Below are 26200 nucleotides of genomic sequence, written 5' to 3' on the forward strand. Positions count from 1 at the left end.
CCCAGCAAATTCATTTTTTTCTTTTTATAAATTTTAAAACACAAATACTAAACTGTATACTTTTTTGTCAATTAACATTTCTTTTAAGCTGTGGCTTATATTATTAAAAATAGGTTACATTTATTACTTAGGAAGTCATTTGGGAGATAAAAAGATCAGTGTAATTTGACTCTTTGGATTACCTTATTATTATTATACAACTGAGTATATCTAGTTATGAAATTAGGAACTCCTTTATTTAACTGCGCTTCTTACAGTAGCACTAAGTCAGAGAAGAATTACGTTTTAATTAATAAAGTATATGTAGTGTGAGAATTTTAATATCAAGTAGATACAGTACTGGTAGAGGAAAATTAATCTTGGATTCAAAATTTTCTGGGATTAGATTACTAGTTCTCATTTGAAGTCAGTTGTTGATAATATGTCTTTTTAAGATCATACTGCGTTGGGATCTATGTCATGGCTATTAAATAATGTATTTACTAGTATATTGTACTTTTTTAGAGAAATTTTGAAAGGTACAAAAGATAATATAACATATCTGTGTTTTTGTCCCTCATAATTAACAGCAAATTTTTAACATTCGCAGTCAGTCATTAGTTCCTGTTTGTATTCTTGGTTTTTTATTATGCATGGATCAAAACATGCATAATATTTCTTTGCAATCATTTATAAACTTTTATCTTACAAACTTTTAACTTAGTGTCATCTATTAAAACAGCCAACTTCTGGTTTTCCAAAGCTAGATAATGAAATGGTAGGTTGAGCCTATTTTATACAGTAAGTCAAGGAAAAACTTGGAGACAGATCACACCTTTGGAATAGACACCTCCAAAATTATAGAATTTAGTGTGAGTGCTGAACAGAAGTATGCATGTATATGGGCTCTTGATACTTGTGAAATATTACTCTTCTACTCTGGTATGCCGAAGTTATGTGAAACATTTTAAATGTAATTAATAAGAGGGAAAATATTGAAAGGACACATTTGCTTCATACGGAAATATCCACATAAATATGTGTAGCAAAAAACATAAATTTTTACTCTGAACACTTGTTGTTTTATAACAAGATAAACCCAGCTTTTTCAAAAGAATAAGTTGAAATCACAAAATGAAAAGAAAAATGTAGTTTGAGGGCCTATTCAGTAATGAGTCATTTCTTAGAAATTCTCAGGTACTTGAGAGACCAAAAATATTACTAGGGATTAGCCCCACACAGATACCAAAATTATTATAAATAAGAAAATTTAATGTGGTAAGGAACAAATAGATTGGTAAATGGGACAGAAATGAGTCCAGAAATAAGGCAGATGTCTGTGGGAATTTAGAGTTTGTGAAAGGTAATATTTAAAAAACACTTTATATTATAAAAATTTTAACCATGCAGAAAAGTTGAAAGAATAGCACAGTGAACCATTTCACCAACAGGCATTCTGCCTCTCTGTCCTTAAATACATCTGCTAGGAAGTCAGTTCTCCTTTATAAACACCAAGTGTAGTAATTTACCCTTAAAAAATTACGAACATTTCTGTAGTATCATCTGATACCATCTACATTGTTTTCACCAGTTGCCTCAAATATGTCTTTTATAACCTTTTTTCCCCCACATATGATCTAATCTAGTTTCTCACACATTGCATTTGGTTTTTACATCTCTTTTGACTCTTTTAATCTAAACAGTCCCATACCCTTTCCCCATGACAGTAATTTTTGTTTGTTTGAGGAGTCTGTGCTACTTTTGTTGTAGAATATCCCATATTCTAGACTTCACTGTTTCCTCATTCTGTTGTTTAATTTGCTTATATACTTCCTATATTTCCTACTAACTGGAAGTTATCTTTAAAGGCTCTGTTAGTTTCTAGTTGTATATTTTTAGCAAGGGTACTAAATAAGTAATGTTGTACACTTGATATTGTATCACATCGGAGGGCATATAATGGCAAGTGGCTTCATTATTAGTGACATTTAGGAGATGACTACTCCATGTCTTCTTTTATAAGGAACATAATATTTCTTTGCAATCAGTGAGCAATCTGTCTGGTGATATTTTCAGATCATGTAACTGTCCTATTTCCTATTAATCTTGATCCTAAAGGGTTTACCATCCAATAATGATTCTCTTTTCATCAGTTTTTACACTGGTCATTGGAAAATGGTGATTTTCCAATTTTGTCATTCTAAAGATGGTATTTTGAATCAGTGTGTAATAATAGATTGTTTACTAAATCATGTTGGATTGGTTGGCTAGGCATTTTGAAATTTTATTTGGATTCCTAGATCATCTAGAGCAAAAATGTTCTAGATGGATGAACTATTTACGTTTGTATTTTACGTCATAAAATTATAAGAAGAAGGGGCTTCCCTGGTGGTGCAGTGGTTAAGAATCTGCCTGCCAATGCAGGGGACATGGGTTCAAGCCCTGGTCCAGGGAAGATCCCACATGCCGCGGAGCAACTAAGCCTGAGCGCCACAACTACTGAGCCTGCGCTCTAGAGCCCGCGAGCCACAACTACTGAGCCCGTGTGCCACAGCTACTGAGCCTGCGCTCTAGAGCCCGTGCTCTGCAACAAGAGAAGCCACCGCAATGAGAAGCCCGTGCACCGCAATGAAGAGTAGCCCCCACTCTCCGCAGCTAGAGAAAGCCCGCACACAGCAAGGAAGACCCAGTGCAGCCAAAAATAAATTAATTAATTTAAAAAGAAATTTTAAGAAGAAACCATGGGGTAAATTTTGGGTACCGTAGGGTCGAGAAGGCCTTGTTTCTAAGCAGGACTGGATTCTAGAAGTGGAAAAAAAAACCAGATTAATTATAAATTTCTGTGTAATAGGAGAGAACAAATAAGGACAAGTAAATTTAGGGAAAATTTTTTTTCAATATTTATTACAAAGTATTAATTTTAAATATAGCAAGATCTTATGCAGGTTGATAAGAATAAGACAAAAATAGACTAAAGAATTAAACCAACAATTTACTGAAAAAGAAAAGCAAAGTGGATATGGAAAGATTTAATACATACACGAAAGTACAGTCAACCTGGCTCATAATTAAGGAGATGCAAATCAAAATTAAATTGAAATAAAATTTTATATCTATCAGATTAGTAACATTTTATAGTGTGCAGGGAAATTTGAACTTCACACAGTCTTCATAGGGACATAAATTGATACAACCATTTTAGAGAGCAGTTTGACAATATCTGTTCCAATTTAAAATACATATACCTCCTTCAGTTGTTAAAAATCTATCTCCCTTATAAGTAGGGGTGGGGATAAAAATGCTCAGGCAGTTTTATCTCAAGTTCTAGCAAGCTTTCATGGAAAAGATATTCTATTCTTACATAGATTAAAGACTAAGTGTGAAAAAACAAAACTATGAAACTTTTGAAAGAAAATACCAGAGAGTAATTTTTATGATTTTGTGTTAAGTAGGGAATCTGAATGTCCAATACACATGAAAAGATGCTTGGCTTCACTGTTAATTAAGGAAGGAAATGCTAAAGTGGCTATCAGAGACATTTCCCATCTGCAAATTGACGAAAATCATTGGCAAGGATATAGAGCAATATGAACACTTATCTACTACCAGTAGAGTGGACATAAATAATTTGGAAAGCTATTCGTTAATATTTAGTAAGATTTAAAAACAGGAATATCCAGCAGTTTCACTCCTAGACACATTTGTAAAAAAGTCATATATACAAGCATATACATTACAGCATTGTTTATGATGGCAAAAATACTCAAGCAATCTAAACTACTAACAAGGGACTTCCCTGGTGCCACAGTGGTTAGGACTCCATGCTCCCAATGCCGGAGGCCCGGGTTCAATCCCTGGTCTAGGAACTAGATCCCACATGCATACCACAACTAAGAGTTTGCGTGCTGCAACTAAGAGTTTGCATGCCACAACTAAGGAGCCAGCAAGCCTCAACTAAGGATCCCGCCTGCCGCAACTAAGACCTGGCGCAAACAAACAAATAAATAAATATTTTTTTTTAAATAAAAAAATAAATTACTAACACAAGGATGGATAAAGTATGTACATTATGCAGCAGAATATATGTAATTATTCAAAGTAAATGAATTTAAAACTACATATATAAAAATGGATACATTTCAACACAATATTGAATTAAAAAGCAAGTTATAGAAGGATATATACAATACATATATCATTTATACAAAGTTATAATGTGCAAAACAGTGCTATGTGTTATTTAAGAATATATTCATTTATAGCAAAGGTAAAAAGGTATTCATAGTTAGAGTGAACTCTAAATTCAGTATAGTGGTTCCTTTTAGGGAATAAGGGGAAGGAAATAGAGGAGAGGAATATGCAGATACATGGAGAGCTTCAGCCATATCTAATGTCTTATTTCTTTTCAAAAATCAATCTGAATGACTTGTGGCAAAGTGTTAAGATTTGATCAAGCTCTGGATAGTCAGCCAGCTCATTATGTTAGTCTTTGTAATTTATGTATGCTAAAATACTACTTGTGAACAATTATTATTGTCCTGTAAGAATTTTAACAGTTTATTTTTATAAAGCTTTTTTAAAATTCTTATTAATTTCAGCATCGGTATCAAGTCCCATTGTTGCAGGTGGTTTGAGAAACCTACATGATAAAGTTTCTGGTTCGTTGTCTGGCAATTCTGCTAATCATCATGCTGATAATCCTAGACATGGCTCAAGTGACGACTACCTACACATGGTGCACAGGCTAAGTAGTGACGTATGTAATATATTAGTTATCATTAAGGTAATAAAATAGTTCTAATATTTGTCTCATAACCTAGTATTTCAGTTCTGTAATTTGAAGGATATCTACCTTTTATTGAGGATTATACTGGGTCTGAGAATCTAGCTGTACCTGTAAAGCAGGATTGGTAAACTGGCCAGTAGTCTGACCCATAAACTGAGACTGATTGTCACAGTTATAAAGAGTTTAAAAGAACAACAACAAAGAATGTTATGTGACAAACTGTATATGATCCATAAAGCCTAAAATATATACTGTCTGCCCCATTACAGAAAACGTTTGCCAACCTCTGGCCTAGAGGTTTAGGTCCTTAATGAAATATACTTCATTTTTAAATGTTTTCTCACACAAAGATGTCCTCTTAAATAATGAGCCTTTATTTATTAGTGCTTAGCTCTTTTTCCCTCTAAAACTTGTACAGAAATGTTTTCCCTGAAATTTAATGTTGCTTTAATGTTACTGAAATATTCCACATACTGGAAATCTGTCTTGTCATTGGTTTGGTGGTATTATCACATAAGTTACATGTATTTAAGTTTAACAAAGATGACATTGGACTCTGCCCTCAAGACATTTACATTTACAGCCTGGTGGGATGTTCAGAGCTCCTTTGGTAGAAAATAGCAAACAAAAATGGAGCATACTAGTAATACCAGTTTTCTTATTCATTGCTATGCTTAGGCTGTTGATTCTTTTGGATACAATTTCAATTCTTCTAAGATATACCACGAAGAAAACAGGAAAGTGCAGAAGAATTATGCTTTTGAATACCAACACTTTACCTGTCAGTAATTTATGTCTTTTATTGGTTCTCTTTAAGATTTCTATAAAGCCTCTTCTATCATTCAAGATATAAATGTTATACTCTATTCCTAGGATGGAGATTCTTCAACAATGAGGAATGCTGCATCTTTTCCCTTGAGGTCTCCACAGCCAGTATGTTCCCCTGCTGGAAGTGATGGAACTCCAAAAGGTATCATTGTAACTAAAATTTCCTTAAATTTTTCACATTTCAAGTTGAGTAAAGAATTCAGACTTCTTAATGCAGTTACCAAAAATTATTCTCTATTGTTTTTCACTTATTGTAGAAAAAAAGGAACCTGTACTTACTGATACTGTTTTCAGATATATACAGTATCACTCTTACTAATAATCCAGTGGTCTTTTCAAACCACAATCTTTTTCATCTTTCTTAAATATTTGAAATTATTGATCAGCTTTCCCCAATCTTCACCCTCCCCCCAAAACTTATTTTGTATTGAATCCACCTATTTTCCTCCTCCTTTTTTCATTGGTTTTTTTTTTTTCTTCATTAGCTCTTTTCTCTGCTCTATCATTTCTCAAGATTTCTATCATTAGATTTTTAATCTTCCATTGTACTTTTTTCCTTGGCTATTTTACTCAGTTTTTGGTAATAGCGTTTGTTACTTTTGTGAACAGGACTCCCAAATCAATGTCTTTTGCTTCCAGTCCTGTCTCCCAAGTTGTAATTTTTCATTTCCAGACAAAACCTCCTCATATCTAGCTGGTATTTCAAATTCATGTTCAAAATTATACTCACTGTTCTTTCTGCCATTCCTGTTTCTCTTAATGCTATTCCAAATCCTGAATTATCTTGAAAGTCTTCTCTTACTTCTTAGGTAGTCATTTATCAAAATCTGGCCTGTTCTCTGTTAATTACTTCACTAGATCTCTTACACCTACTTTCATTTCTGCGTATTAAAATCGTATTAATTCTTCAAATTCTAAGTTAAATGGGTGATCTTCTATGGACCCTTCCCTGGTTTCCCCAAGCCGACAGTTTCTGTTTTTTCTAATAACTTATCCTGTACTATCTTATGGACATGAATTTTATTTTATCTTCAAATTCCCAAAGAACCTTGTGTGGTCTTCTGTGTATAATAGAGTCACAAAATTCTGAGTCCAAGTTTGAGCTATTTTTTAAAATACTTAAAACAAAGGTCTAATAATTGGAGTCTTCCAAGTTTGTTGGAAGAGAATATTCTATCCACTTTAAAGAAATAGCTTTTAATTAATTGCAATATAGCTGATAATAAATTTTATCTATCTATCTATAATTCTAATTATAGCTGTCTAAAACATGGACTGGTCTGCCTCATTGTAAAGATTTTTTTTTCATAGATTATGTTCCAACTCTTTGATCAGGGATATTCTTCATGAGGTGAAAGTTGAACTTTTATGAGCCATTCTGATTCAATAATTAGAATTATGAGCCATTCTAATTCTATAATTCTATGAATTTCCAGACATAGAAATAACCCAGCTTCTGAAAGAGAAAACACCTTCCAGAGTAACTCTATTTGTACTTCAGGTGTCAAAGTTAGTTACATATCTCACAAGTATTTTCAGAGTAAGAAGTAATCAGAGTGCTAGGGAGGAATAACAGTGGGATAGCTGGTTGCTCTAGATAACCAGACCATTTTTCCTCTAACTGTTGAGGATGGATAGATGAGTGAATGGATGAATGGATTGTTAGGTGGATAGATAACTTTAGATAGAAAGAGAAGAGAACTTTAGAACAGTTAACCACATGAACACATTAGTCATCAGAAGCCTCTATTTCTGTTCGTGAGGTTGTTTTCCAACTACTTTTGAAGGTTGAATGCGTCTTCAATTAGCCTAGTTTAATTTTTAGATAAATTGTTGGAATTTAAAGTTTGTTCTAAAATATATATAATTTGACACGTAAACTTTAAATAGAGAGGCAATATGATGTGTTATAATGTGTAAGATTTTATGGAAAACCCAAAAGAACATTTTTTGGCCAACCATATAAAAGCACTTTTAGCTTGACTGATTTTTATAATTTCCTATGGGTTTTTAAAATTCTTATAATCTAATTCAAAGAAATGTATATATTATTCAGATACAATTATACTTTTATTTCTGAAGCATATTGATGCAGTTTTTCCTCATTGACAGCTTGTTAACTAGGAAAAATTTTCCCATTCGATTAGCTTACTTTTAACACTTCCTTATATCGTATAGTGTTTAATTTAATGGGATCTGGGCTGAAGATATTTTATTTGCTGGACCTGCATATTTTTCTAATAAAAGGAGGATTAGCAAGCTGAAGAGAGTATGTGAACGATGTTAAGTGGAGGGAGAAAGAGAAGACCACATAAAGGTATAAATTAATACTTTACCACCAATTTGTTAAGTAAGTGAAGACTGATCATTGTAATTTTTCCCACTTCCTTTTTCTTATATCATTAAATATTCCTGTGAGTGTACACCCTAGGATTAATTTTTTTATTTTTTTGTAATTTGACAGACTTATTTTTACTTTAGACACGTCAGTTTTCCTAGATAATAAGTGAGAGAATAGAGATTATCATACCCAAAATATTTGTGTTGCATCTTTAGAAATAGTGAAGTCTTTTGCCATTTTCAAGCTAAGTATTTATATTTTTTACGTGAAAAAATAGAAATAATACTGGTCTGGAAGATGGAATACTCATATTTTAATTCAAACCTGAATTGTCTACCAGCAAGCTAAAAGACCATGGGGGACACATCTTTAGGCTTTCGTTTCATATTCTGTAAATAAGTAGCTTGGATGAGATAATTTAACATTTTTTTCTAGCGGTACTGTATTGTCACTTACTTAATATGTCTATCACATTGTCTGAAAATGTAAAACTAGCACAACTGTTCATTCCTGTTGAATTGTTTTTCTAGGATCAAGACCACCTTTAATCCTACAGTCTCAGTCTCTACCTTGCTCATCACCTCGAGATGTTCCACCAGACATCTTGTTAGATTCTCCAGAAAGAAAACAAAAGAAGCAAAAGAAAATGAAATTAGGCAAGGATGAAAAAGACCAGAGTGAGAAAGCTGCAATGTATGATATCATTAGCTCTCCATCCAAGGACTCTACTAAACTTACATTAAGACTTTCTCGAGTAAGGTCTTCAGACATGGACCAGCAAGAGGATATGCTTTCTGGTATGGAAAATAGCAATGTTTCAGAAAATGATATTCCTTTTAATGTGCAGTACCCAGGACAGACTTCAAAAACACCCATTACTCCACAGGATGTAAACCGCCCACTAAATGCTGCTCAGTGTTTGTCGCAGCAAGAACAAACAGCATTCCTTCCAGCAAATCAAGTGCCTGTTTTACAGCAGAACACTTCAGTTGCTACAAAACAGCCCCAGACTTCTGTGGTACAGAATCAGCAACAGGTATCACAACAGGGACCTATATATGACGAAGTGGAATTGGATGCATTGGCTGAAATTGAGCGAATAGAGAGAGAATCGGCTATTGAAAGGGAGCGCTTTTCAAAAGAAGTTCAAGATAAAGGTAAAATAGTCTCATTACTACCACTTCATGCTCTTGGCAAATAATTAATTATAATGTCAAAAAAGTTGTTTAAAGTAACTCTTTTTTTTCTCATATTTTATTTTTAATGTTTCTCCTCAATTATGGTTTTATTCCTAAAATGCTCATCCCTCAGAAGTTAAAGTCTTAATTTCATTTTTTATCTAAAACCACTATCTGAGGTATGGTAATTCTATATAACACATCTGTCACCTGTTATATACCAAGTGATTTTATCTGTGCTTGTCTACTAAAATGAACATTAGCATTTCAATATTACATGTGTTTTCCACAAGTTATGTTAATATAATTTTGCATCTTCACCTTTTTTCTATCAAAACAAGGTTAACTGCTATAGAATTATTTTGAATCAGTACATTTAAGAAAAGTTTGTGTGTATGTTTATTATGCAGTTAGATTTTTCACTTAGTTTCTAATTCTGTCATCTCTTAATAATGTGAATTTTTTTTAAGTAAAAAAATTAGGAAAGAATTTTAAGTTAATGTGAAATAGCAAACTTTAAGAATCAGGGATCTTTTGTTGGTGATTATGGTTAAGTGTTCTCTTTTGTCTGACTAGTGTATTAGGATGGATTTTCAAGACACCTGTTCTATGAGTTTATGGGCTTTCTTTTTGTGCTTTATAAAAAATTATAATCAAAGTAAGTTTTGTTAATTTCTTGATTATTTGGTGAACATTATGTATAAAATCTCTTAAATTTTTAGAGACTAATGAATCAGTGGTTGAAATTAGTAATTTATGAATTTGATGTCTCTACAGTAGATGCATATACATATTTGACCATTCAAACCAAAGAATACTTTAAGATTTAATTTTCTAGTTAAATATTCTAGATTGATTTATAGTTCTTAGAGTCTCTATTTGGTCATTATAAAGCAAAACTTCTTGATGTTGACTAGAGCTCATTTTTATCTATGATCTCATTCATTATGTGACAGGATCATTTCTAGATAATTGTGTTCCTCTGCTAAGAAACATGCTGAAGATTCAGATTATGTTTCCTATCATTTGTCTCTTTTTAATGTTACTGGAAAAACAGACTGTATTTGGTAATTGTTGTACTACAGTGTTTGCTAAGTGCATAAATCACGGGTAGATGCAAATAAAGAGATTGCTAGAAATCTTCATTTTATTGGCTAGGGAACTGGTGTTTTTTTGTTTTGTTTTTAACTAGCAAATCATGGACGTTAAAGATGAAATAAAGTGTTGTTTGCCCTTTTTCTCTTTGCTTAGTAGTGTGGGATTTAGGAAATAACTCTATGGCTTCCAATATATATCTCTTCCTCTAACCTCTTATAAAAGTATATGCATGTCAAATGAAGAGAGCAGTATTATTCAGCTGCTCTCAATAATATTAACCTTTCCAAAATTCCTGAGTCCTGTGACAGTTTTTCAGAAAACATATACAATTGTAATTTCTTGACCAAGAAATATTAGTTGCCTTGAGAACTGAACTTTTGCATGACGTTTTAATCTGTGTTTTGGAAAATTAAATTCTTTAAAAGGAGTATAATCTTTTTTTAATGACCTCATTGTTGGTAGGAACGAAAACAGAGGAAATGGTGAACTTTTTTTCCTACTTTTTTGAACTTTTACTGTATCATGTTTGTTAAAACCAAAGTTTTTACGTTTAAAAACTGAATGGAAATAAGGATAGTAAATAATGCTAATTGCATGTTAGCAAACTTATTTTAGACTACTAAGTTTTCTTTGGGAGATTAAAACAAAATCGACAAACAGCATACTGTTCTTCCTGACACTTGTTATGTATATTTTAATTTTAATTATCAGTTTTCTCTGTAATCTCTGATGGTGTGACTATAACAAAGATAATTGAAAAGTTGAGTGAGCAAAGTTGACTTACAATTTTGAAACAATGTAATTTGACTTACAGAGGTATCTGGTTCTATAAAGATTTAAGGGAAAAGATGAACTATCTGATTTTCAGTTTGATTTAGATGGTTTTTCCCAAATTGGTTATGCTGATTTGGCCGACCTCATATTAGTGCTGTCATCTCTAACTTGTCTTCTGACAGCTTTATTTGAAAACCTTTGGAATTTTAGGTACCAGCTAACATTTGTATCTTGTCATTTTATATTCAGTTTCTGCACTGTATGATGAGATAGTGTTTTATATATAAGCAGTTATCTTGAGATTTTGGAAGATTAAAGGGTTGGTATGTTGCTCTAAGTTTGTAGGTGAGGTTATAAATAAAAGTAAAGTTTTCTGAAGTGGTAGACTTACAGTCGGCCCTTGAGAGATGAAATACTTCTTTGAAATGAATTTATCACTAGTTACCACTACATTTTAGAACTACTGTATATTGTAAAATTGATATTTACTGTATTCTAAGGTTTGGCACTGAGTACTTTTTTATAACTATTTTATTGCTGGTAGCAAGGACCAAACAAGACTACTTGTGTGGTATACATGTTTTTACTGAGTGCTCTGCTCTAGGTTCTGAGCTTGTTTCCCATTATATTCATTTGTTATGAATGAATGAAGCATTCCCCTCAGTAGACCAGAAATCAAAAACCTGTACCTTGTAAATAGATTAGAAAGTTTGGCAAACATGGTTGTTTGATGACTATGGAATTCAGGAAAAGAGAGAGAATACTCTTAGAAATATTTTACATAGGCTGTGGTATAACCTAATACACCTCTGTTCCACACACAGAAGACACTTTTCTGGCTGCTAGATATTTATGTTCCTTTGGCCTGTTCTCTCTTCTTTGGAGAGATTTATATACACTGATAGGTTAATTCTGTGCAACCTAATATTTTATAATATTCCTAAAGGACCTTCTTCTCAATCTTTTGCTCAAACTTTTAACATCTGTAATTACGTATATTAATTTCAAAAGGCTCTTTTTCTTTGCTTCTGGGATGAGCTGTCATAGACATTAATATCTCCATGTGCTGAAAATTCCTGCTTTCTCTTGTTAAAGAGGGGGTTTCTTTGTTCATCTTTGCCTGTTTCATCTTTTCCCAAGGTCCACTTTCCATGTTAGCAAGTATAAGGAATGGTCTAGCTTCACTAATGTTTTTTATGATGTTAAAATATTCTTACACTGTAACCCTGATTAGAAGTAAATTATTATCTATTGTCATTTGGAATAAGAGACTGGGATTTGGGACAGGAATAGGACAATTAGTCACTTAGCCTGTACTGTGGTTTAGGGATGGGATGTTTTCATTTTTTATAATTGGCTATTGTGTGTACAATTGTTCTGCTTTTTGCTCTAAGTGTTTCCATTTATCACTTGTAGATTTAGGCAAGTGATGTAGTTTGTTTCGTACAAGCACAATTGAGTTCACAATTTCTTTAAGGACCAGATATTATTTTCAAAATATCAGCATCAAGATGACATGTGTTGTTGGTCTTAAAATGATATCTTTTTGTATGCATTTTCTTCAGGAACACCTGTTATTTGATAGCTAATTTTATGGTTCCCAGTGCTTTAGAGGGCTTACAGGTAATAGTGTCCCAAATATTAAAATTATTCTTCATAGAGATGGCTTTCCATCATTAGGTGAAGATTATTATGTAATGAAGACTGATAACAAAAGTGAATAGACAAAAGTGACCTGTGCAGATTCAGAGCCACTTTACAGGAATAAGTTTATGGTGGAACTGAATCAGAAGAAGTGAATCAGAACCTGCGTGGTCTTAACATATCCAAGAGTCCTTGCAGCAGTAATGGAATTTTTCCAGGTTTTACAGAAGAGGTGTAGTACCTTTCAATAGTTGAAAAATTAAAACTTCGTATTTAGCAATATTTTATGCATAGTAGCGAAAATTATAAGATCTTCCCCAATTTTCATACATCACTCATGTGCAAATGCTTTTCATGTTTTTATTATAAGTAATCATAGCATCTATAAAGATAACTAAATCGAACATGATAATTTCTTTGAAATTAAACTCTTTGCTAAATTTCCATTTTAATAATGAAAGATAAATTAGAATGAGGTTAACGATCTATTAATTATTAAGCATTTTGTAATCTTTTAAAATTTAGCCTTCAAGTTATTTTAATGTTCTTCTGAAAGACAGATTGTTCATATTAATAGAAGGATGAGCCACAGATCTCTTAAGAGAGATCTTCAGATGCCCGAGATCTATGTTATTAATAGTTCTTAAGTATGCTTAGGTTACCATTTTAATGACTTTCATGAAGCATATTTCACTGAAAAATATAAAAATCTTAGATTAGATTATACTATTTAAATTTCTAGATCCTTAAAATATTTTTTTCTAAATGCTTATCATAAAAGTTTAAGGGATAAGTATAAGGTTACAAGGCATCCTGTTTTTGAGGTAATAATTATTTGGTGTGCCCTTTGGCAAGATATAAAGATGATTTTGTGTGGCAGAACATTCAAAAGCAAAATTCTATAAATTAGTGTTCTAAGTGCTTTTTTCTTAGGTATTGATGCAGAAAGCTTCATATAAGTTCTTACCAGGTTAGTTTTAACTAGGGAAAACAGTTTAATGATAATGTACTTTATTATTATCATCGTGTAGTTATTTTGCAAGTGGAGTATATGTGATGATAGATTTGACTTCTGAATTACTGAAAAAGCAGAATGGCTTAGTTCTTCAAACAATTACTGGCAAATATCTGAAGAAAATTTTAGTAATATTTGATTAGATTGTAAGCTATAAGGGACTGTTACTTCTCACTTTCAAAACAAAATGATGAAACTTTGGTGTATAAAAGCATCATTACTATTAAAAACATTTTTTTCAGAACTTGGTTCCCTAATATTAAGGGGCTGTTTTTTAGTGGTCATTTTGACTTTTCACCTTGTGATCTTTTCCTTAAATGATACTGTATCACATTAATGAATAGTATAAGAGAATCTAAAGATTCTCCTGAATAAAAAAAAAGATTAAAAATAACTTTTAAAACAGCCAGGCAATTCAGCAAGTATCATTAAAGCAGGCAAAGTCTCAGGGTGCTATAATGTTATAGTTATATATCATGTTATGATTCCTAAGACCTAATTGGAAATTCAATTTATAGAAAATGACCTAGGAGCCTCTTGAGTCAAGTGGAATCATGCACAGAAATACATAGCTGTTAAAAATACCATGACATTTTATTATAGTGGTAGATTTGTGTTTGTGTGTATTTTTGTCTTTAAATTGCACATAAATACTGTAAATAATTTCTTATTAAGCCAGTATATAGACCCCTAGAACTTTATGTTGAAGAGCTGAAGCATTTTTCTTCATTTAAAGTTGCTTAAGAAAGATAGCGTTTATCTAAAAAGTTCTTATATGCTTCTCATTTTTATAATTATGTTTCCTTGTCTAAAGATACTTCTAACTGTGTGTTAGCTTTTAAATTCCATTTGTGCTGTTGACACCTTGAAGAATTTGAATCCTGGATCAAAGGTTAATAACAAACTATTAAATTCTTTTTTTTTTTCTTAACTCTCCTCATTTACCTTTCTTCCAGTGGCATGATTTCTATTTTCTTTTGAGTTTTATCCTTTTCCATACTCTTACATGTGACAGAAGCACCCTGTTTTGTATGTTGGCAGATTTGGGGCTCTTTGTAGTTTTTATTCAGTTAGCAGTTTAAATGATCTTTATACTATACTCGCTAATATTTATTGAGGTACAGCAAGCATGAATATTTCCTCAAACCTTGGTTTAAAAGTATTATGCCATTCGTGCCTACTATTTTATATATGCGTATTGACATTTGCATTCACCACATTTAAAAAAAATGTGACTTTAAAAAACAGTCAAAGTCCATATGGTTTTTAATAAGATAAGAATATATGTCTATTACTGATACTGAATATTTATCTTTGAATTTCAGATAAGCCTTTGAAAAAAAGAAAACAAGATTCTTACCCACAGGAGGCTGGGGGTGCTACAGGAGGTAATAGACCAGCTTCTCAGGAGACGGGTTCTACGGGAAATGGGTCAAGGCCAGCATTAATGGTTAGCATTGATCTTCATCAGGCAGGAAGAGTGGACTCTCAGGCCTCTGTAACTCAGGATTCAGACTCCATAAAAAAGCCTGAAGAAATCAAACAATGTAATGATGCACCTATTTCTGTTCTTCAGGAAGATATTATTGGAAATCTTAAATCTACACCAGAAAACCATCCTGAGACTCCTAAAAAAAAGTCTGATCCTGAGCTTTTAAAGAGTGAAGTGAAACAAAACGAAAGTAGATTGGCAGAGTCTAAACCAAATGAAAACAGATTGGTAGAGACAAAATCTAGTGAAAGTAAGATAGAAGCTAAAATTGAGATACAAACAGAAGAACCTAAACAGAGTGAGAGCAGAATGATTGAATCCAGACAAAATGAGAGCACCACAGCTGAGCCTAAACAGAATGAAAACAGAGTGTCTGACACAAAGTTAAATGACAGCAAACAAAATAATGGCAGATCAGAAACAACAAAGTCAAGACCCGAAACCCCAAAGCAAAAGGGTGAAAGCCGACCTGAAACTCCAAAACAAAAGAGTGATGGGCATCCTGAAACCCCAAAACAAAAGGGTGATGGACGGCCTGAAACTCCAAAGCAGAAAGGTGAGGGCCGACCTGAAACTCCAAAGCAAAAAACTGAAGGTCGGCCTGAAACACCAAAACATAGGCATGAAAATAGGAGGGATTCTGGAAAGCCATCAACAGAGAAAAAACCTGAAGTGTCTAAACATAAACAGGACATTAAATCTGATTCACCTCGGTTAAAATCAGAAAGAGCTGAAGCCTTAAAGCAGAGACCTGATGGGCGATCTATTTCTGAGTCACTAAGACGTGACCATGATAGTAAACAAAAGTCAGATGACAGGAGTGAATCTGAGCGACATCGGGGTGATCAGTCTAGGGTTCGAAGACCAGAAACATTGAGATCCTCTAGTAGAAATGAACATGGCATTAAATCTGATGGTTCAAAACCTGATAAAATAGAAAGAAAACACAGACATGAATCAGGGGACTCACGGGAAAGACCATCTTCTGGGGAGCAGAAAGCAAGACCTGACAGTCCTCGTGTTAAACAAGGAGATTCTAATAAATCAAGACCTGATAAGCCTGGTTTTAAATCACCAAATAGTAAAGATGACAAAAGGACAGAGGGTAACAGGAGTAAAGTAGACAGTAATAAAACACACCCTGACAATAAGGCAGAATTTCCAAGTTATTTGTTGGGGGGCAGGTCTGGTGCATTGAAAAATTTTGTCATTCCAAAAATCAAGAGGGATAAAGATGGCAATATTACTCAGGAGACAAAGAAAATGGAAATGAAAGGAGAGCAGAAAGACAAAGTAGAAAAAATGGGATTAGTTGAAGATCTAAATAAAGGAGCTAAGCCTGTAGTAGTCCTGCAAAAACTGTCTTTGGATGATGTTCAGAAACTTATTAAAGATAGAGAGGATAAATCAAGAAGTTCCCTTAAACCTATCAAGAATAAACCATCAAAGTCAAATAAAGGTAAGAATACTTACTCTGATGTCATCTGTGTTCTAGTGAGTTTTCTTTTAAGTTTTAGGGTTACTATGGATAAAAAAAAATGGAAATTTACAAAAATTGAAACACTGCTGCATGGAAAAAGAACAATATAAAACAGCAGTGAAATTATTTGCAGTAATATAGATTAAAAGTTCTCATTGAAAATTCTTTTTCTCCCACCCCTGCTACTCACCGTAGTCGTTATTTTTACTGTTGGTTCACAGAGAAGAGTTCCTTTTGCTGTTTAATTATTTCAGTATTTTTGGAAGTTGCTTGCTAATCAAGTGAATGATTCAAATGGATGACTGAAATAGATGTATTTAACAACTTTTTAAAGTTATTTTGGCTGTAGAGAGAATCCATTCTCTATAATAAGGTAATAAATTGACTGAGTTTTAATTTCTGAAGTCTCAGTAAAGCTATGTGGTATATAAAACTCAATATTATAAATTCTTTTAAGAATATTAAGTGTCTCTTAATATTGTTTTCTCACAGACCTATCTCTGAGTTAATTACTGATGAATAGTTTGAATGTATATAGTTTAAAAAGTTATGTAAAAGGTTATTTCATCTTTTTGTGGAGGAGGTGATTAGTTATGAATGTTTTATTTTTTTAAATATGTAGTTTTGGCCTTTTCTATGGAAGAGTAATAGGGAATGGTAGTTACCTCTTAAATTGGGTTAAATCATCAGTTTTAAAGGTTTTTTGGTATTTTTATTTGTTTGGGGTTTTTTTGTTTTGGTTTGGTTTGGGGGTTTTTTGTGGGTTTTTTTTCATGGTTCTGAGTTAAATTCTCTGGTTACGTAAGTAGTATTGTTGCCAGGAGGAAAAAAATGTCTTAAGTGCTGAGAATACAGTGGCAGTTTGTATAGAAAATATAATTTTGTGTTCATTTGTATACTATTTTTTTATATATGTATATATAAAATTTAATGATGCTGTGTGGTAAGACCTGTTTAGCCCGTGCAATATAAATAGATTGGGATATAGTTTTTAAGGCAACAGAGGTGATAGTTTATTTGATTTTTAAATTCACATTCTGTGAAAGAAGTTCATTAAGAACTTAGATTTATACCTATTAACAAATACATGAAACTCTAGAGTTGTGATGTTCAATATGACAGTCACTAGCCTCTTTAGGCTATTAAGTTTAAACTATATACAATTTAAAATTTATATTCTCAGTAGCAACATGTGACAAGTGTTTACCTTATTAACGCAAAGAGAGAACATTTGCATCATCACAGAAAGTTGTGTAACTGCACTTAATGTATTAGGAGATACAGAAGGTGTATTGGTTATTAGTTTTGTAAAATGCCGTTGTACCTTCTCTATCAAAAAAAGCTCGTTGAAAACATAGTATTACTACTAAGAACTCTATTCGAAGAAATAACGTGTCACAACTAATCTGTTTTTGTTCTTGTTTTCTCAAACGTTTACTTTCTCACTGTAAATTTATTTGGTTTTGTCTTTCAAAAATGAAAAAAGATTGCCTCTGAATCACTAATATTTGTACTATTTTAGTGAAGCTTTCAGATTTTAAATTACGGCTGTCAGATCTATAAAAATTAATTAAGATTTTAGCTTTAATTAATAGTCTTTAGTATTTAACTTGAATGCATCTTTTCAGAATTGTTTAGGTAAAAGAGCTCGTTAGAATGTAGTGGCTTGCACTAGAATTGTTGTCTTTTAGATAAAGATTGTCTTTATTAATTTTCACTGAAAGTTTGGGAGTGGGAGTGGCTTATATATATAAACTAAAAAGTATAAGTTATACAATTGTAGAAGAGTCAGATGGAAAGATGGAAAGTGGTACCCTCTTGTCCCCTTGATCTAGACCATCTTTTTCTCCCCTGCCCTCTGTCAGCTTATTTATGCCAGCCTTGCTTTTCTAAGCTCTGTTCTAACAAAGAATCCTTACAGCTGAATATCAAGAAATGAATATAGCTCCTAATTAGTAACTGCTGTATTATTTCTCCTGGTTTTTTCCACATGTAATTTCATTGCTTGTGAATACAAAGTTTTTAGTACTAATCCAGTGTTTTTCCTAAATATACCTTTAACACAAACGTATATACTTGATATGTTGATGTTAGTGAGTAACTAATCTGGGTGTGTCTGCCTGTTAGAGTATGGTGTTTGTGTGTATGCATGTGCATGTATGTATATACACACACATATATCAATATATATGCAACTATATTAAGTGAACCTTTTCATCAATGCTTAGGTTCATTTCAGGATCCCACGTAGATATCTTTTTGGCTTTATACCATAGAATTAATATCTGCTTTTCAGTAATGTACTAATTTTGGTTTTATTTTAGATCTCTGCTACTAAGTTAACAATAGCAGAGGTATATAATTGTGGATTTTTTAAATTACATGCATAGGAAGGCCAGTTGTGGATTACTGACCCTTTGTAGTACACATTACTTGGTATTTTCTTCGGAGAGTCACAGAAAATCACATATTCTGACATATTGGTGTTTTCTAAGTAAGAACTGAATATTGCTGGGATACTTTTTTGTTGATTCTTGGGGCCAGAATTCTTGGTAGGTTTTCCTTTCTTGGAAGAGCCATAAAATTTCACCTGATATCCATACTTAAAATAGCCATCCTTTAGGTAATTTTAAATTCCTTGAATATGCTTTAAGCTGGTAAATTTTGAATGGTAGGGGTATAGGTTTATGATTCCCAGTATAGGTTACTTATTTTTGTCTGTTGTGTGAACTTATTAAATGTAAAGTGACATTGTTACATTTAATTTTATTTCTGTGGGGATCTGTGTATGCCCTAGTACCTAACATAATACCTAGTACATAAAAAGAGCATATTAAATGCCTGTTGAATGAATAGACTGTATTGCTACCATGTTAGAAAAGGCTTTTGTGTGCAGATTAAAATTGTGTATTTATCTTTTATGTTCCCACCTGTAGATCCTAGCTCAAAAGCTACATAATTTTCAACTATTCCCTGAACTTTGTAATACCTCTTTCCACCCTGTCAACTACTAGTTTTTGTTAAGCTCCAAAGGAGACCTACTCATATTCATGTCTGTTTAATTTATTCTTTACCTTTATTTTGCTCTATAGCTGTTACAAGATTGGCTCAGAATCCCTTCTGTTCTGATTTCCTGGGGCTGTTATCTTCCCAGTCTTTTTACCATCACCTTGTTGCTTCCTTGCCAAGGGGAAATGGGAGTGGAGAACCAACATAACCTTTGTAAAAACTTTAAATTTAAAAAAGTATCTTCTATCTATTAAAATATACTTCAAGCAGTATATTAAATGCCAAAAATAATGTCTTTATGGTTAAAATATTTTTACTCATAATATTATCCTAATATACCCTAATGTACAGTATGTCTCCAAATTAAAATATAAACTTATACCATCTTTAAGTCTGGTCATGATCATCAACTAATTTGCAGTATGTGTTGCTAACAGTGTATTATTTGTAATTACACACTATAAGAATTTGATTTTGTTTTTTTTTTTTTTTACAATTCCTGAGTGTCTCAAAATACCTAAGCTTTATATCCAAGGAAATCACTTTTTCTTCTTCCTCCCCTTACTTCCTTCTTAATAGTGTATTGTTTTCCATCATTTGCACTTACTGCTTTCAAGAATATAACATACCATCTGTTATTTGAGATCATGGCCTTTAAACTAAGAAGTTATCTAACAACTCTAATAGTCAACAGTGTTTAAAATATAGTGCTCATTTGATTAGTTAATGATTGCAGTCATTATTAGAGGCAGTTATTTCACGTATTTACAGTTACTACTGTAGTTAAATGTTGATCACTAAAATTAGTTTTTGCCTTTTATGTAGCATTCATATTTTATGTAGCATTGAATTGTGTTTAGGACTCTAGGCTTCGTAAGTCTGAGAGAAAGTACTGTTTCTGAGAGTGAATTTTTGGCATAGTTTATTAATTCCTAAATCGAGAAATTCTCAGTAAAGTAGTTATGATTATAATATTCAGAATCCTTAATTATGCTGCAGTAGAAATTTACTTTGGCTCATTTGAACAATATATAAAATACTTTTCTAAAAAAATTAAACTTTTAGTTTCCGTAAAGACTTTATTATTAGTTATATCTTTAGGAAGTTTTTGGAGAATATTTATTACAGAAGTTGGCATAATACACACTTGGCTGTTGTGATTAGAGCAATACTTTGAAAAATTTTGTCCATGATTTCTATTTATAGAATTTCTCTGGTTCAAATATTACTTAGTAGATAATTGATATAAATATTGATTTAAAGAGATTCATTAAATAGAATTTTTTCATTAAAATTAAATGTATTAAAGTTTGCTAGCAGTGTTCTCTTTCCTTCCCATTCATTATCTCAGGCCAGCTAAGGACATAGCTTCTATAAGGTTTTCTTATCTGTAGAAATAGATATATGGTTGAAGGGTGAGAGAAAGCAAATGATTAATTCTGAGAGAACCTGCTACTGTTTATGAAGAAATACTCATTACTCCAACATACTGAATTCTCTCTCATTCTAAAAAATGTTGTTGAAACCCACCCCTACAAGGCGTGATACAGATATTAAGATAATGAATACCTACTTGATAAGTGTAACATTGTATAGTATATCATAGTATTATATTAAATAGTTAATATATTTTAATATTATTGTATATGGTATAATATAGTATGTTATAATACATATTATAATGTAGTATATCGAGTAGGTATTCATTATCTTAATATCTGTATCAAGTTCTCGTATGGGGAGGTTTTCAGTAGTTTTTTTAAGAATTCAGTATGTTAGAGTAATACATATTAGAGTTATCAGTATATGCTGTACTATACTATGATGTAATATGATACAATATAATACGAATTTTTTAATATGGATCCTCTTCTGCACCCACAAAAAAATAGCATTCTTTGACTACTAACGTGCTAACTTTTGACAATTCTCCGTTAAGTATAATGTATAACTACATTATACATTGTAGTTCAAAGAGCACTGGAATCAGAGCCTTCAACAAATCATAGGCTTTCAAAGCTCTGATTCCAAGTTCATTCACTTTTAAAATAGAGAAACCAATTTTTTTCCTACTTTGTGCAGTTATGAAGACCAAAGTGAATCTTATAGTCAGAGCTAAAATTTGTCTAGTTTTTTTATATAAAGAAATGCAGTCATCCCATTTTAAATTGAATTTATCTAATGAAGTAATTTTTTAAGATAAGTCTCACTTGTGTATACATACTTTATATTCAGTGTATATCTGAAAACATTGCTGCCATCATTTATTTCATTCCAGTTTTATTGAGATAAAATTAACGTATTGTTTTAGTTTAAGGTATATAAAATAATGATTTGATATACAGTCATCTCTCGGTATCCACAGGGAGTTGGTTCCAGGACCCCTCACAGATGCTTTCAGGTCCCTTATATAAAATGGTATCATACAGTCAACTCTTTGTGTCTGCAGGTTCCCCATCCGCAGATATGAAGGGCTGACTATATGTATTTATTGTGAAATGATTACCACAGTAAGTTTAGTTAACATCCATCATCTCATGCTGTACATTTCATTCCCAGAACTTATTTATCTTATAACTGGAAGTTTTTACCTTTTGACTGCCTTTACCGATTTCATCCACCTCCTACAGATTGCAAAAATCAATCTGTTCTTTGCTTCTGTGAATTCTGTTTTTGTTAGATTCTACGTATAAGTGAGATCATACAGTATTTGTCTTTCTCTCTCTAACTTATTTATCTTAGCATAATGCCCTCAGAGTCCATCCATGTTGTTGCACATGGCAGGATTAACTTCTTTTTTTGGTTGAATAATATCCCATTGTGTATATATGCCACATTTTCTTTATTCACCCATCAATGAGCTAAACAACTTAGGTTTTTTTTCCCATGTCTTGGCTATTATAAATACTGCTACAGTGAAAATGGGAGTGCAGATATCTTTGAGATAATGGTTCCATTTCCTTCAGATATATAACCAAAAGTAGAATTGCCCAATCATATGGTAGTTCTATTTTTAATTTTTTAAGGAACCTCCATACTGTTTTCCATAATAGCTGCACCCATTTATATTCCCACCAACAGTGCATAAGGGTTCCCTTTTCTCCACATTCTCATCAACACTTATTTGTCATTTTCATAATAACCATTCTAACAGGTGTGAGGTGATATCTCATGATTTTGATTTTCATTTCCCTCATGATTAGTGATATTGAGCACCTTTTCATACACTTGTTGGCCATCTGTATGTCTTCTTTGGAAAAATGTCTATTCAGATCCTCTGCCCATTTTTTAATTGGATTCTTTGGTTACTTTACGTATTGAGTTGTATGAGTTCTTTATATCTTTTAGATATTAGCCCCTTATCAGATATTGGATTTGCAGATATTTTCTCCTATTCGGTAGGTTGCCTTCTTGTTTTGTTGATGGTTTTCTTTGCTATGCAAAAGCTTTTTAGTTTGATGTAGTCCCATTTGTTTATTTTTGCTTTTGTTGTCTTTGCTTTTGGTAAAAATCATTGCTAGAACCAATGTCAAGGAGCTTACCGCCTATGTTTTCTTCTAGGAATTTCATTGTTTTGGGTCTTACATTCAAGTCTTTAATCAATTTTGAGTTGATTTTTGTGTATGGTGTAAGATAGCTGTCCAGTTTCATTTTTTTGCATGTGGCTGTCCAGTTTTTCCAACACTATTTAATGAAGTGACTATCATTTTCCCATTGAATATTTTTGGTGCCTTTTTGGTAAATTAATTGACCATATATGCATGAGTTTATTTTTGGACTCTCTGTTCTCTTCCATTGATCTATGTCTCTGTTTTTATGCCAATACCATACCACTTTAATTGCTGTAGCTTTGTAATATAGTTTGAAATCAGTAAGTGTGGTGCCCCCAGCTTTGTTCTTCTTTCTCAAGATTGCTTGACTCTTTGTCTGTTTTGTGGTTCTACACAAATTTTAGGATTGTTTGTTCTATGTCTCTGAAAAATGCCATTGGAATTTTGATGGGGATTGGATTGCATTGAATCTGTAGATTGCTTTGGGTGGTATGGACATTTTAACAATATTAATTCTTCCAGCCCAGGAGGATGGAATATTTTTTCATTTATTTGTGTCTTCTTCAGTTTCTTTCAACTATGTCTTACAGTTTTCGGTATACAGATCTTTCACCTCCTTGGTTAAGTTTATTCCTAGATATTTTATTCTTTTTGATGCAGTTATAAATGGAATTATCTTAATTTCTCTTTCTGATAGTTTATTGTTAGTGTATCAAAAAAGAACTGAATTTTGTATATTGAATTTGTATCCTGCAAATTTACTGAGTTTGTTTTATTAGTTCTATCAGTTGTGGTGCAGTCTTTAGGGTTTTCTGTGTATAATAACATGCCATCTGCAAATAGTGACAGTTTTACTTCTTCCTTTCTGATTTGGATGCCTTTTATTTCTTTTTCTTGCCTAGTTGCTCTGTCTGGGACTTTCAGTACTATGTTGAATAAAAGTGGCAAGAGTGGCCATCCTTATCTTGTTCCTGATCTCAGAGTGAAAGCTTTCAGCTTTTCACCATTGAGTATAATGTTAGCTGTGGGCTTGTCATATGTGGCCTTTATAATGTTGATGTACATTCCCTCTGTACCCATTTTGTTGAGAGTTTTTATTGTGAATGGATGTAGAATTTTGTCAAATGTTTTTTCTGCATCTATTGAGATAATCATGATTTTTATCCTCATTTTGTTAACGTGTATCATTGATTGATTTGTGGATGTTGAACCTTCCTTGCATCCCTGCAATAAATCACATTTGATCATGATATGTGATCTTTTTATTGCTAATATTTTGTTGAGGACTTCTGGATCTCTGTTCATCAAGGATATTGCCCTGTAATTTTCTTTTCTTGTACAAGGTGCCCTTGTCTGATTTTGGTATAGGGTAATCCTGGCTTTGTAAAATGAGCTTGGAGGTGTTTCCTCCTCTTCTATTTTTAGAAGAGTTTGAGAAGAATTGGTTATTAATTCTTCTTTAAATGTGTGGTAGAATTCACCAGTGAAGTCATATATCCTGCAGTTTTCTTTGTTGGGAGGTTTTTGGGACCAGTCACCTAGTAATTGGTCTGTTCAGATTTTCCATATCTTCATGATTTAATCTTGGTAGATTATATGTTTGTCGGAATTTATTCATTCTTCTAGGTTGTCCAATTGGTTGGTGTATAACTGTTCATAGTAGTGTCTTACAGTCCTTTGTATTTGCGTGGTATCAGTTGTAATGTCTCCCCTTTCATTTTTAATTTTATTTATTTGAGTCTTTTTCTTCTTGGTAAGCATAACTAAAGGCTTGTCTACTTTGTTTATCTTTTCAAAAATCCAAGTCTTACTTTCATTGATCTTTGCTATTCTCTTTTTAGTCTCATTTTTGTTTATTTCTGCCATGGTGTTTGTTATTTCCTTCCTTCTTCTACTAACTTTGGGCTTAGTTTATTCTTCTTTTTCTACTTTATTCTTCTTTTTCTAGTTCCTTGAAGCAAGTTAGGTTGTGCTTCTGTCATTTCTTTTTCTCACTGTGTATATATATTAAGGAAAGGATCTTATGATCCCTGCTCCTAGTTTCTATATTAGGTAGTAGTAAATTGTCACTTACATAAAAAACTTCTAAAAAAAAAAAAAGGTTTCCATTTGTAGTTCTTCCTCATGGTAATTTGACAACTGCACAATGTCAAAACTATGATGCTTAAAACAAGAGTTTTCTTAAAATCTTTTCTTGTGCATTCTTCATTTGTAACAGTGTTCTTTCAGTTGCTTTAAACCAACTCCTTGGTATTTTGTCTTCATTAAATAAACCAATTTGCAATGGCCTAAACTGTGCAGAATATAACTATATAGTGACTGCACTTGCAGGGTGGGTGGCACTTTGTTTCATACTGAATAAAGTATAACAAGATATAAATTGGGGTAGGCAGACTTCTTGTGTAAAGGCCCAGATAGTAAAATATGTTAGGCTTTGTAGGCCACTTATCTCTAACATTGTAGTACGAAAGCAGGCATAGACAATATGTAAATGATTGTGTGTCACTGTATTCTAATGAAACTTTATATACAAAAACAGGTGACGGGGCAAATTTGACTCACAGGCTTTAGTTTGCTGAACATAATATAAATATAAAATTGAAATTTTATATAGGTGCATCTGATAACTAGATTCCTTATTCTGTAGCAAATGAGACTCAAAATTTGTATTTCACACTATCATTTGAGTATTAAAAAGACTGATCTAGATAGAGTTTTGAATTATTTTCCTATTTTTTATCCAATATTTATAAATGTAATATGAAATTAGCCAAATATAATATTTTTGCCAGGATATTTAATATTTGGGAGCACTTAGTTTTATGTAGTAGAATTATATATGTTATTAGTATATTAATATATAATTGATATATTAAATATAAACATATAACAAGTGTATACAGGCTGAAATTACCTTTATATATTTTATACTCGTTGCATGTCAATTATGAAATCTTCTCTCCCATCTTTTCATTTTGTGGATAACTTCTTTATAATTGTCAATATAGAACAACTAAAACTGCTT

At 32.2% G+C, this 26200-nt stretch overlaps 1 protein-coding gene across 1 annotated transcript in view; it reads left to right on the plus strand.

The window, feature by feature from the left end:
- NIPBL (NIPBL cohesin loading factor) overlaps positions 1-26200 on the plus strand; it is a 200997-nt gene that overhangs the window by 95224 nt on the left and 79573 nt on the right. The window contains exons 7-10 of the mRNA XM_028492844.2: positions 4578-4735; positions 5639-5735; positions 8465-9091; positions 14969-16594. Of these exons, the coding sequence (XP_028348645.2) occupies positions 4578-4735; positions 5639-5735; positions 8465-9091; positions 14969-16594 (2508 nt within the window). The remainder of the gene's footprint in view (positions 1-4577; positions 4736-5638; positions 5736-8464; positions 9092-14968; positions 16595-26200) is intronic.

Source organism: Physeter macrocephalus, chromosome 8 (genome assembly GCF_002837175.3).
Source record: "Physeter macrocephalus isolate SW-GA chromosome 8, ASM283717v5, whole genome shotgun sequence".
In the NCBI taxonomy this organism is placed as follows: Eukaryota; Metazoa; Chordata; class Mammalia; order Artiodactyla; family Physeteridae; genus Physeter; species Physeter macrocephalus.